At 47.1% G+C, this 13,396-nt stretch overlaps 1 protein-coding gene across 3 annotated transcripts in view; it reads left to right on the forward strand.

The window, feature by feature from the left end:
- EFCAB5 (EF-hand calcium binding domain 5) overlaps positions 1-13,396 on the forward strand; it is a 44,648-nt gene that overhangs the window by 2,109 nt on the left and 29,143 nt on the right. The window contains exons 3-8 of one of the 3 annotated variants that reach the window (XM_077311294.1): positions 574-677; positions 4,778-4,832; positions 5,543-6,111; positions 6,829-6,985; positions 8,582-8,642; positions 12,211-12,281. In XM_077311294.1, the coding sequence (XP_077167409.1) occupies positions 5,549-6,111; positions 6,829-6,985; positions 8,582-8,642; positions 12,211-12,281 (852 nt within the window). In that variant the 5' untranslated portion in view covers positions 574-677; positions 4,778-4,832; positions 5,543-5,548. Of the gene's footprint in view, positions 1-573; positions 678-4,681; positions 4,833-5,542; positions 6,112-6,828; positions 6,986-8,581; positions 8,643-12,210; positions 12,282-13,396 lie in introns of those variants that run through there. The other 2 variants (XM_077311295.1, XM_077311296.1) reach the window with 2 other exon arrangements.

Genomic DNA, 13,396 nt, shown 5'->3' on the forward strand with positions numbered 1-13,396 from the left:
CTGCCACCTGGTCATTTTTAACTGGAGATGCCAGGGATTGAACCTGGGACTTTCTGCTTGTTCAGCACAGGCCCTGGTGAGTTTTCCCGTTTTCTCCAGTCTAGAGGAGCTCTATTGCGGATTCCATATATCCTGTTGAAAGTGTTGCCTTTAATGTGCTGTATGAAACACAAAACGTATGTGGTTCTCCCCCCCCCCCCAAAAAAAAGTTATACTGCCTATGTCAATAGAGTAAGCACTGAAAGAGGCTAATCAATGACACTGTGAGGACAGAGGCAGATGACAGCCGTGTCTTTGTGATATCTATGCCAAAAAAGGGATTGACACAGCCTTTTCCCCCTGTGCCTTCTCTTCTCTTGTGCCTCAGACAGCAGCCCACCACGCAAAAATCCAGCAGATAAAACTTTTCAGGGCCTGAAGATGGGAATGAATGTCAGGGTTTTAAATTTCTGTGGAAGGGGCTGCTGTTGAAAGCACAGGTGCAGGAAAAGCAAGCTAGTGTGTCGACAGTTCCTTGGGTCTTCTTATGGGACTGGTGGCTCAGACTAGCCTTTCTGAACCCTTTGATCATAGAGGCGCACCTGAAATTTATTCCGAGGCATACCAGAAGTGACGTCTGCTGGCCGTGACATCATCCAGACGGAACTATTGCTTCATTAGCAAGTTTTCTGCCACAGGTAAGGCAAAATGGAACTGGACATCTGGGATCACAAGTCCATATTAAAAGCCTTCTCTCTGCCTCCCAGTGTCTGTAGCTTGCCAGGGCAGGGGTTAGGCCTCAGAAAGTCCCTCTCCCCTCCATCAAGGCTTGCCAAAGGCCCATCTGCCACTTGAGAGTTTAAACAAACACCCCAAAGACACCCCCTACCCCCCCATCACCCAACCTCAAGGAAGGACCCACCTCACTTTACTCCAGCCCCATTAACGACAGGTTGATGAAGTGGTAGAAGCCTAGGCTGGAAAAGGTTTAAACAACCAGGGGCCTTCTGCTTCCCACCCCCTCCAGGCCCATCATTAGCCACTTAGGAAGGGGGTGGGTTGACCTGCTCATATAAAGAAGTTTAAAAACACACCACAGCGCACATCAGGTGTACCAATGATACATCAGTGCACCATGCAATTTCAGATGAGAATGCCTGGCTCTAATGGTCAGTCTGTCCTAGCAGCAATGCCCAGTGAAGCGCAGCAGGAGAGCATGAAGGCAGGTGTCCTCTGTGGTTTGTCCTCACAATATCTGGTACTCAAAAGATGCATTGTCTCTGAACATGGACGTTCTATTTAGTTAGTATGGCACAAAGCTGTAGATTGGCCTCTCGTCCACAAATGCATTCCCAGAGGCCTCCTAGTGGACACAGGGAGAAGCAACATCCATCACAAAGTAAAATAGGCTAGGGAAGCTACCTTTAGCAAATGGGAACTTTAGTTTAAAAAAACAACAACAGAAAGACTAATTACCCCAAAGAGATGAGGGGGGAATAGTAACCTCCTTTCAGCTGTATCTCAGCATCAGAAATAATTGTTCCCATCAGCATCTTCCAAGTCCATCCAATGCAAAGAGGCACCACAGTTACTGGGACCCAGGAGAGGCCCTGTCTTAGTGGATAAGTTACCGGAAGGGGGTTCCAGGGGAGCAGTTCATCATTATCTTATTTACTCCTCTCTTTCTCTCATGCTAGCAGTGCTCTTTTGCCTTGGCAGGCAGTCACCCTCCAGAAAAAGATATGTTGGTTTTTATAACCCACTTTTCACTATTCAAAAGAATCTCAAAGCAGCTTACCATGGCTGTCCCTTCCTCTCCCCACAACAGGCACCCTGTGAGGTAGGTGGGGTTGTGAGAGCTCTTAGAGAACTGATCTGCGAGAACAGCTCTAACAGGACTGTGACGAGCCCAAGGTCACCCAGCTGGCTGCACGTGGAACAGTGGGGAATCAAACCCTGCTCTTCAGATTAGAGGCTGCCAGTCCTAACTGCTACACCAAGAAGGTTCTCGATCCAGTGTATTGCAGTGGTGAGATTGCCAGACCAGAACTGGGAGACCAAGGATTGGTTCTGGTCTTCTCAATCAGGGTTTTATGAAACCCTGGGGTTTCTTGCTGGCCCTGGAAGGGTTTCCTGAATGAGTGGGAGTTAATTCATTTTTAATATATATTTTTTTAATTTGGTAATTTGGTAAACATTTAATGGGTGAAATGACCATATATAGTCATGTTGACCCACACACCCTTCCCAACGTGGCCAATGATGGGCCTGGAGGGGGTGGGGAGGGGAGGGGCGCCAGGTGGGCATGTGCACAGCTATATTTCCCAATTATACTCTGCACAATCGCACCACTTTTGGGTTTCTCAAATCTTGAAGAATGTTTCAGGGGTTTCTCAATGGTAAAAAAGTGGAGAAAGTCTGACTTGGATTCTCACTCTTCTGAAAGCTCCCTGTGGGACCAGTCCTCTTCTCTCCATTATGCCTGTTTCACAGCATGTTGTGAGGATAAACTGGAGGGGGGCGGGAGAGAATCCCATGTGCCACCCTGAGCACTTTGAAGGAAGAAGAGCATAAAAATGTGATGATCTTGCTTCAACGGGCCCCCTGGTGATCTTTTTTGCTCCTTTCCCAGTGTGCCAGTTCCGCCACCTCTCTCTCCTGACCCCCAGGGAGCTTTTCCCACTTCTTTTTATTAAAGGTACAGGAGCAGATCACGTCCCAGTGGCATATGAATTATTCCAATTAAATCTGACAGCGTTCGCTTTTTGTTCCTGGCCCTGTGTCTGTTCCAGTGCTGCTGGTTCTCCGGGGGAAATAACATTCAGTGCTACATCCAAAGCGCAGCCAAGCGCTACATAAGGCATTGGCAGTTTTGTGGCTGACTTGAATCAGCCTTTACAGCCAACCTTCCCAAAGTTCCTTTCTCCCCCCTGGAAAAAAAGGGAGTCGTCGCTCTGTTTGCTGTCCGCATACTTGACCACAAACAACTATTCACCGTTCAAGCCAAGCCAGTTACAGTATATACAGTACATTTCTTGGCTTGATGGTCGGGAATTCCAGTGATATTTGAGAACATTCTGTATTTTTTTTTTAAAAATTAAAAATGGGAAGCCAGTAAAATGTACAGAAGGAACAGCCAAAAGCAGCAAGAGAAGCTGCAAGTTCGCACATTTTTTAAAAAGGGAGCACGTAGAGAAGAAGTAAACAGAGAAGGGTTAGCTGCAGGTTGTGTATGTGTGTGAACACCGCCCACAGGCTTTGGCAACAGTGCAGGAGAATCGTATTTAGGGTGGCTAGAGCACTCAACTAGAACTGGAGAGGACCATATTCAAAACACCACTCAGCTGCCAAGTTCACCAAGTGACTTGGGGGCCAGTCTCTCTCACTCTGACTTACCTCACAGGGTTGTCGAGGGGATAAAATACGGGACAGGAGAACCATACCGTCCTGAACTCCTTGTAATAAGGGCAAGATGAGAAAATGCAGGTGAGGAGAGGAACAAATGGCTAGATGGATCGTTTGTAATGAAACCAGTTAGGCTTTCTCCCAAAAGATCCTTGGGAATAATTGCCCTTATTCCAGGCCCAGTTAACCCACAGAGGTCCGGAGAGCTGTGCCATTAGTTCTTTGTGGTCAATGAGAAACCCGTTCTCGTGTGAGAGGAGCCACTCGCCTCCACCAGACAGCTAAATACACTTGAAAACAAGGAGAGTTTCTAAAGCTGTGTGTGCTGATACATAGAGATTAGGTGTGTGTGTGGGAGGGTAAGTGCTTTGGATCTGATCGTTCTTATACCGATCTGATCGTTCTTATACAGTGTCATTACACTGTCAAACTAACTGTATGTGTGTAGCCCAGAGGCTCGGTTATACCTCCCCACGCACAGTTTCTTGGGGAAGTTCTGCCCCATCATCCCTGCAGAATATGCCGGCTGAAGTCCCTTTGTCTTTTGATAGATTTTTCCTTAAATCATCCTTTCTCAACTTCTTTACCATTAAGAAACTCTGGAAACATTTGTCAGGCTTCGAAAACCCCCAGAAGTGGCACACTCATGGAGAATATGGTTGGGAAGCAGAGCTGTGGACATGCCCACCTGGGGCTCTTCCCTTCCCACTCCCTCCAGGCCCATCATTGGCCATTTGGGGAGCGGGGAAGGGGGCTGACATGACCATATATGGTCATCTCATCCAATAAATAGTGAACATCTTAAAAATATATATTAAAAATGAATTAATCCTCACCCATTCAGGAAACCCTTCCAGGGCCATCAAGAAATGCCGGGGTTTCATGAAACCCTAGTTGAGAGAGCCTGCCTTAGAAGATAATTCAATTTACAGCCTCAAAACTCCATCTCTGCTCCCCAAGGCTGTTTGAAGAATCACTAACAGGCATAATCCTCACTTTAGATGGGGGAGATACCAGATGCCACTTACCCCCCTCCCGCCTCCTCCATTGATTCTACACCGAAGGGCAACACCACCCTCCGGCTCTGTTACTCTTTCTGTGGCTCTCTTTTTGGGCTTTGTTTTAATGCTCACAACCTGGTGATGCAAGTGCAGTAAGGAAACATAGGCATTCCCCCCCCCCCCTTCCCAGCTGCCAAGATGGGAAATGCCTCCCCGCTTCTGTGAGCGGCAGAAGGAGCCTGGTAACACCTGGCATTGTTGCTTAGCAACATCGAACACACACACTGGAGTAAAATTCTGCAGATCAGTTCCCCAGCAAGAGCCAGAGACCCAGGATGCCCCTGTAAGTTTCTTGATAGCTATAATCGTATGGGTGTGCCTTAAATTCCCAGGCCTCTGCAGTGTCACGGGGAGAAGAAACTCCTTTCTTGGGGGCTGCACCAAAAGGTAAGAACAGAAAGCTTTGTTTTGCTACCAAATCAAGTATTTACACAGAAGGAAGGAATCCCAAGGAAAGGAAAGAAGCTAGGGTATTGATCTGGGTGAGGAGCTCTGCCCCAAAGATTTTAATAGCCCCACATTTGGAAATCTAGCAAGTAATAGTGTTCCTGGCTGGGTGGTATGGCAACCAGTTCCTCTGGAGGGCCAACCATAGGGCATAGAGGCCAGGGTCTTCCCCCAGTGTTGCTTCCTGGCACTGGGATTCAGAGGCTGACTGCCTCTGAATGTGGAGGTTCTTCTCATGGGTAGTATCCACTGAGACTTGTCCTCCATGAATCTACCAAATCCCCTATTATTATTCTTAGTATTAATTGGATATATTGCCTGCCACTCCCAGACTAGTTGGCTCTCTCTGTCTGTAGCCATTGCTACATCCTCCGGCAATGAATTCTACATTGTAATCACTTCCTGTGTAAAGGAGCATTTTGTCCATCCTGAATCTACTGCCCATCAGCTTCAATAGACAGCCTTGTGTCCTCGTATTTTGGGAAAGGAAAGGAAGGTTTTCTTTATCAACACTCTCTACCTTGTGTATAAGGTCCTGAAAAATGACACCATCAAACTGTTCAAAAGTGGTCTTCTAAAATGATTGGGAGGGGGGAACGATAACCAGAATCCTTCTACCTGTCTCCCTTTTTATATATACATATGCACAGTGAAGTATGGCAAAAGAGCCTAAGCAGTCCTATAACGATCCTGAGACAACGGCCATCTGGGACCAGTTGGCAAGAAGAGGAAAGCAAAGACCACAGGTTGGGATGCAGCAGCCGCTGTCTCCGAGGACAGATGCCCGGTGGAAGGCCATTTTCTATGAGAACGTGCAACCGAGGGCTTTGAACCTGCAGAACGTGAAAGTGGGCATGCTCCACAAGAAAAAGGCCCAGCAAGAAAAGGTGGAGAAGAAAGTGCCCCCGGACAGTCTGTCCAGAGAATGGTTTGATGAAGAGGCCATGACGCTGGAGACTCGGGCTTACTTGCTGGATAAACTCCTCCCAACCTTAGTGCCCGGTGTGGAGAAATTGTTAAAGGTGGCCGAGAGGAAGAAGGTGTTAGAAGCAGAGCCTGAGCAGCCCTGCGAATTTGACCCCATTAATTTCCTGGGAGAGTACTTGATGAGGTGTAACCCTTCCTACGCCGTTTCTGCTCCGCCAGATCCCTACGTCAGAGGGATTAAGGCAGTCACCGAAGAGCTGAAAGCCCAGGTGCCAGAGACAACACTGAACAAGTGAGTGCAAAATGTAAAGGTCCTGGGAGAGAGATTTCTGAAGGGGGGGGGCAGCCCTTGACTTCCTCCTGGGGGTTCTTCAGCAGAGCCATCCCAAGGGTATCTTCTCTTTAAGATGCCAACAGGGAATCAAAGACAATGATTGCTGGAGGATTGCTTGGTCCCACAAGAGAGGCGCCCAGAACAATTTCTCACACAGAAATGGTGGCACGACTCCACCGGTGGCAACTAACATTCATGCTCATGCACTCTTGAGAATGCAGGAAGCATTTTTCTGGATCAGACCAGGGACCTGCCTCATCTTTTATGAGAGAATCATAGTTGGAAGGGATCTCCCGAGTCATCTAGTCCAACCCCCTGCACAGTGCAGGAACTCACAACTACCTACCCACCCACAGTGACCCCAATTTCATGCCCAAGTAATCCCCATCACCAAAAGTCTCCAGAATCCAGCCTGGCCTGGAGGAAATTCACCTACCATCCCACACTGGTGATCAGAAATTCCCTGGGTGTGCAAGGAAGGGCCACAAGAGACAAACACTGGCACATCCCATCCTGCCTGCCCACTCACAATCTGCCCAAGTTCATAAAATCGGCATTTCTGTCAGATGACTATCCACCCTATCCTTAGAGCACAAAAGGAGGGGGAAATATCCCTAACAGTAAAGTTGTTCTGAAAATCCTGCCCTAACCCCAGTTCTACCTGAACCCATATAGGCTAGCCCAGCTGAAGGTGTTGGTCAAGGAAAAGCGCAAGCAGAGGGAGCAGGTAGATGAGATCAAACGCCGGGTGAAAGCTATGCGCAAGAAGGCCTTGGCAATTCAGTTCAGAGAATGGACGCTGGATATCAGCTCACAGATCCCGCTTATGATGGTAAATCGGGGCAATAGTTTCGGATTCTGAAAACCTTTCTTGGTATATAAAATGTAAGTTAATAATGAATAAAGTTCACAGACAAGGGCACCTAGGATGACAATAATAGTACCTTCTTTGGTACCCACAGTCTCCATCAATGGGAGATTTATTCTTAAAACAGCCAACAAAATGTCAGCTAGCCCAAACCTAATTGATCGGTCTTTCTCACTCAACCTCATTTTAACCAGCTGCTTCTCTTCTGCACAATCATATTTCAGTGTCTTCCTATAATAGCTTAGGGAATGCTGATACATCAAAAACTTAGGAGAACCAAACAGGAAATGCGGCAGGGTATCCAGGACATTGCATCCATGCAAAGAAGTTCTTTCATTAAATGGAATTTGGAAAAATCAGCCCCTAGACAAGTTCAGATGAAAGATATTTAGCCATGCAAAAAGAAAGGCTTTTTAAAGAGGGTAGTCATCTCGTACAGGGGGAGTTAGCCTGTGGTCCTCCAGATGTTCATGGACTACAATTCCCATGAGCCCCTGCCAGCAAATGCTGGCAGGGGCTCATGGAAATTGTAGTCCATGGACATCTGGAGGACCACAGGTTGACTACCCCTTATCTAGTACATGTAAGTTAATTGGCACTGATTTATAGGACAAGGTGAAATCCCAACAACTAGGTGAGCATAACCTATAGATTGATGAGCCCATTGACTGAACATCGTGGTTTTCCAGCCTTTGTGATATTAGCTTTAAGACTGTCTGGTCTTCATAATTAATTAACAATCAGGGCAATACTTAGGACATCGTTTTTTCTCTCTCCCCTTTAAGGTTGGAGGAAGACTCCTCAGAAGATTGTTGGATCCACCCCAAGAGATCCATAGCTGGATCTAGCAATATCTTTCATTTCTGTTAAATCAGTTGCTAGCATATGTGATTCAAATCTGGCCAGAGAGGATTTGATCCTTTCTCAAGTAGGAATCAGGCTTCAAGGATTGCCTGCTCTTTTACCCTTACAGGGTTACCACTGCCAGAGGGGAGCAGGAAAGAGTAGAAGAGTAGGTTTTTACACCCCACTTTTCAGTACCTGAGGGTGGCTTCCAATTGCCTTCCCTTCCTCTCCCTACAACAGAAACCCTGTGAGGTAGGTGGGGCTGAGAGAGAACAGTGCTGGCCCAAGGTCACCTGGATGACCGCATGCAGAGGAGGAGTGGGGTATCAAACCCAGCTTCCTGGATTAGAGGCTGCTGTCCCACCATGTGTGTGCATGTGACTGTAAAATCCCACCCGACTTACAAGGTTTTAAATGCAAGAGACTAATTGATGTGGCTTATCATTGCCTGATTCTGCATAATGACCCTGGGCTTCCTTGGAGATCTCCCAACCAAATATTAACCAGGGCCAATCCTGCTTAGCGTCCAAGATCTGATGAGATGGAGCAAACCTGGCCCATCCAGGTCAGCGCACATCCTCCTTTAGCATTTCTGCTACTAAATTAAATGGGAGACATCAGGAGATCTGCTATCACATCTCTTGCATCTTTTCTAGTCAGGGCAAAGTGGGCTCTTATAGAGCCAGCTCCTAAAACCATCTCTTCGATTTACAGATCCAAAGTGCCCTGAAGTCATTTTTGGATATCCACACTTTGCCCACTGACATCACAGAAGGTAATACTAATGCTGTTGCTACACGTATTGTTCTTTGGTTGCTCAGCCTATGCTCCTGAGGATTTCTTCCAAAGCTAAAAGAAAACACAGGTAATCACCTTCCCTTTCCTCTCCCCACAACAGACACCCTGAGGTAAGTGAGGCTGAGAGAGCCCTGATATTCCTGCTCGATCAGAACAGCTTTATCAGTTCTGGGACTAGCCCAAGGTTACTCAGCTGGCTGCATGTGAGGGAGTGCAGAATCAAACCCGGCTCGCCAGTTTAGAAGTCCACACCTAACCACTACACCATGCTGGTAGTTAGGTAGCCTGACTTCAGTCTGCACCATTGACTTCACCAGTCCCTTGCTCAATCCACCCCAGAGGCTGGTTTGGTGGGGAACAGAGTACAGCTTAGAAGAGCCCGAGCCAGAATGGGTGGCATCCATCAGCTGGATCTGGGAGCAGGATGAGGGTCAGGACCTGGGAGAGCTCCTGAGGAAGGCAGAGACCAGCTACCCCCAGGCATCTGTTAGCCAGCATGTATATACTCATGATTTGCAGCAAACTTTCTCAGCCAGGGTTTCTTGATGGCCCTGGAAGGGTGTCCCTAGTGGGTGGGAGCGAATTAATTTTTTGTATATTTTGTCAATTTTGTAAACATTTAGTGTGAACATATATGGTCATGTTGACCTGCCCCCCACCCCAAAATAGCCAATGATGAGGGTCATGGGAAGGGAAAGGTTAGCATGTATACAGCTCTGCTTCCCAACCATACTCTGCATGATCATGCCACTTCTGAAGTTTCTCGAAGCCTGACAAATGTTTAAGGGGTTCTCAACAGTAAAAAAAGTTGAGAAAGGTTGATTTACAGCAGGAATTCCCAACCAGGGGTCCAAAGTAAGGCAAAAGGCGTCATTGCTAGTCTGCCAGGGAGAGAAAATAGTTAATGCTTCCTTGGCAGTTTGGGGTCATCTGTTGCCTGCCCTTATTCCAAAGCACTTTCATGTGTGCAGCCCCATCTTGGCTTCTTGGAGACTCCCATTTAGCAAGACCCAATGTGCTAAACAGGCCTAGCGTCTTGCTTTATGGGTTCATAAAGATAATTTACTGCCCATGAATGTCTTCAGAAACAAGCAGTAAATGAACTCTGCCGGGGCTTCTCTCATTGACAGCCGAAGGGAGAATAATTTGACTTGTGCTTCCCCGTGGCAGTAGCGTCCTGCATTTCCTCCCAAGAAATCCCACAGAAATACCGGTGTTTTCTTTCTAGACCTTGAGCGTGATGTTCGATCTTTGACGGTGGTTACTTTGCACCTGACCTCAATGGCCTTTTGAGGATCTGAACAACTTTAGAAATGACGCTTCTCAGACCAAACCACCCACTCCCCTGCTCCCATTGCTGATAACACAGAAACATGCTCTGGTGCCGTTTATGTGCCGCGGTTAATTTGTATGCTGCTGTTCAGCCTAGCAGAGACTCTTGGCAGCTAACAACTTTTAAAAACTCCCATGAAATAAAAGTCAGACGAGATAATAAAATGCAATCAAAGAGCTTTCACTCAAATTCCAGCTCCAGCGATCGTATCAAAGCATTTCAGAAGGGAAAGGACGCTTTGAGATTCCTTAAGGTAGACAAAAGCAGGGTATGAAAAAAAACTACTCTCCTTCTTCCTGCCAATCAGACAAATCGGGTTCCAGTAGAAAGGCCTTTTCTGTTGATCTCAGCACTTGGGCTGGGGTCTGTGGGTGGAGACGATCCTTCAGGGATTCCACTAAATTCGTGGCTCTCTACTTAGAAAGAAAACAGAACCACGTAGTTGTTGCATCCAGTGTTCCCAGGGCTGCCTTAGACCAGCTGGCTTGTTAAACAGCATCAGTTGCCTTGCGGACAGGGAATGAAAAGCCACCACCCTGCATGTTTATAGCCAACCAGGCACTGTTGTTTACACAGGCAAGGGCCATTACACAGTGCTGGGAGCCCAACGGCAACTGAACCCTTTAAGCAAGCAGAAATCCCCATTCACAAGTCCTGTCCAAAGGATGAGTCAGTGCCAGGCTTCAACCTGAAAGAGCCTAGTCCATATCTGCATCCGGCCCTGAGTCAGACATGCTCTCACAGCCTAACCCATCCCTTGGGCTTGTTGTGACAATTAAGTGAGACAGCCTTCACTCTGGGCTCCTTTGGAGAAGAGCAGGGTAGAAGGAGAACAGCGCTGCAAGGAGCATTTCCAGTGGGATGGTTTGGCCTCCCCTTCAGGGAGCTGGTGGGAGCAAAGTGAGGCCAAAGAGGGCAGCTCCTTTGCTGTGATTGCAATGGAGCCGAGCCACGCTCCTTCTGCTGCATCTCTCCAGCGGGTTGTGTGCTGCAGGCCAGCCCCCTGTCCCGAAAGCTGCTTGTTTCTGGGAAGGGTGGCCAAATGCAGAGAAGCAAAATGAGACTCCTATACCTTGAGAAGTGAAGGCAGAATTTCCCCCATGCAGTACAGTACCTTTGTTGGCATACTAAAAATAAAATTGAATAGTAAATATGAAATGCCAATCATTGCCAAATACCAAAACTTAAGAAATTCCGCCGATTAAGAAATATAAGAGTAATGCATAATCAAGGTCTCAGTCAATGTGTCTGAATCTCCCTCCGTTTAAACAGCAGCTAAAAATTTCGCAACATGCTCTATTATTTCCGGGATTTTATCGGCTAATAAATACCATGTCACATCTACAGTTAGATCCTTTTGGTTTTGCAAGATGAGCCTAATGAGGTGTGACTGCTGCCTGAAGAAGAGTGGGCAGACTAATAGTATATGTGTAATTGTTTCTGGTTCACCCAGATGGCAGGCACATAGCCCTTGTTCCACAGATATGTTTCGGTATCTCCCTTTAACCACAGCCTATGGAAAAGCATTTCAAAGTCAAAGTCAAACACCTTTATTGGCATAATCATAGCAAAACATCTATATAAAAGACAAAGCAATTCACATCCCAGATCACTTGGAGAAATTCCCGTGGAGGAATTTTGCAATGCCTTTGGTTACTTGAGGATTGTGATCCAGTAAAAGAGAGTGCACTATTGTCGAGGGACCGTGAATCTTGCTTGCCCGCATGAGAGGATATATGTAGCGTTCTCTAAGATGATTGTGTTGCTCACAAAGGAGGAGAACGTGTTCCACTGACTCAGGTTTCTTGGCAGGACATGAGCAGAGTCTGTCGGCATATCGGATTTTAGCATATCAACCTTTAGTCACTGCTGTTGGTAGGAGGTTTAGCCTCGCTAGCATAAAAAATCGCTTCAGGGAAGATGATTTTAAAGATGTAAAGTACTCCTTGCTGGGGGAGAGATATCAAAAAAGATGGGAGAGCAAGGATGACACGCAAAACATTAATCTTTGCTCTCTTTTACTCAGAATTCCATGGCCCAATATTTCTCAAATCTATTAGATCCAATTTATCATTGTGCATCCATTATGGAATTTCTCCTTTGCCTCCTTCCTGAAGAAGGAAGAGTTTCCCATGCTAGAGGGGCAGAATACCGCCCAATTTTCCCAAGATGCTGCTTAGCACTGACCATCATATTCCTTTCTTTACCACAGGAATCTATGCCAGGGCTCTGGAGGCCATAGGGACATTAGAGGTGAAAGTAAACGAAGAGGAATTTGCTGAGGTGAGACTCAATGCAACGTCCTTTGATCAAGAGTGACATGGGAAGCCACCATCACATCTGGTTCTGCTCTAAGAGCGGCACTCCCTTGGCAAACACCAGGTCTCATCCCCCTGCTTGCTAAAGCACTGGGGACTCAGGAAGAAAGGGGGAGGATTGGCAGAAGAGAGAGGAGCTTGGCCTTCTCAGATACCCGTGTCAATTTGCCATTACAAGGGCCCAGTCAGAGTCCATTTCCAAGGGGAGGACATTTAGAAGCAAACCAGTGGTTGGTAGGAAGACTAAGCACTGCTCGTGCATAAAAGTTTTCCCCTGCAAGCAGCTCCCAGACTCTGCAGGAGCACTAACAAGGTCCAACCCAGGATTACAAACCTGAAGATTTCACTCTATCACAGCATGAGTTCCACCCTTTTGTTACTCTCCCATCCAGTGTAACACCAGGAGGATCCAGCCTCCTTGTATGCTGTCTCAGGACAGTTTCAGCCATAGGGTTGCCAACCTCCAGGTGGGATCTGGAACCCCAACCCCCTCAGAAGTACATCTGATCTCCAGGTGACACGGATTGCTTATTTACTATTTATTTTTTAAATACTTATTCCACTTCTCCTGGAGAAAATGGGACTATATGGCACGATACCCTAATGCAGGTTTTCTCAGCTAGGCGTCTGGGAAACCCTGGGGTTTCTTGATGGCCCTGAAAGGGTGTCCCAAATAAGTCATATATATATAGTCATGTTGACCCCCCCCCCAAGCCAACGATGGCCCTGGAGGGGGTGGGGAGGGGAGGGGCCCTGGATGGGCATGTCCACAGCTCTGCTACCCAACCATATTCTGCACAATCGTGCCACTTCTGGGGTTTCTCGAAGCCTGAAGAATGTTTTAGGGGGTTTTCAATGGTAAAAAGAAGTTGAGAAAGGCTGCCATGATGAGATCTCTCCCCCCAAAAACACCACCTTCCCAAGGCTCCACTCTCAACTCTCTAGGTGTTTCTGAACCTGGAGCTGGCAGTCCTACCCATCTGGTGCCAGAACAAGGGTCTGCTTATTTCCAGGCTGAATTGCCTGGGGACGTTTGAGCAACAGATTCTATCACTGACAACAATTGTGTCATAGGTTTTT

Source organism: Paroedura picta, chromosome 15 (assembly GCF_049243985.1).
Source record: "Paroedura picta isolate Pp20150507F chromosome 15, Ppicta_v3.0, whole genome shotgun sequence".
NCBI classification, from domain to species: domain Eukaryota; kingdom Metazoa; phylum Chordata; class Lepidosauria; order Squamata; family Gekkonidae; genus Paroedura; species Paroedura picta.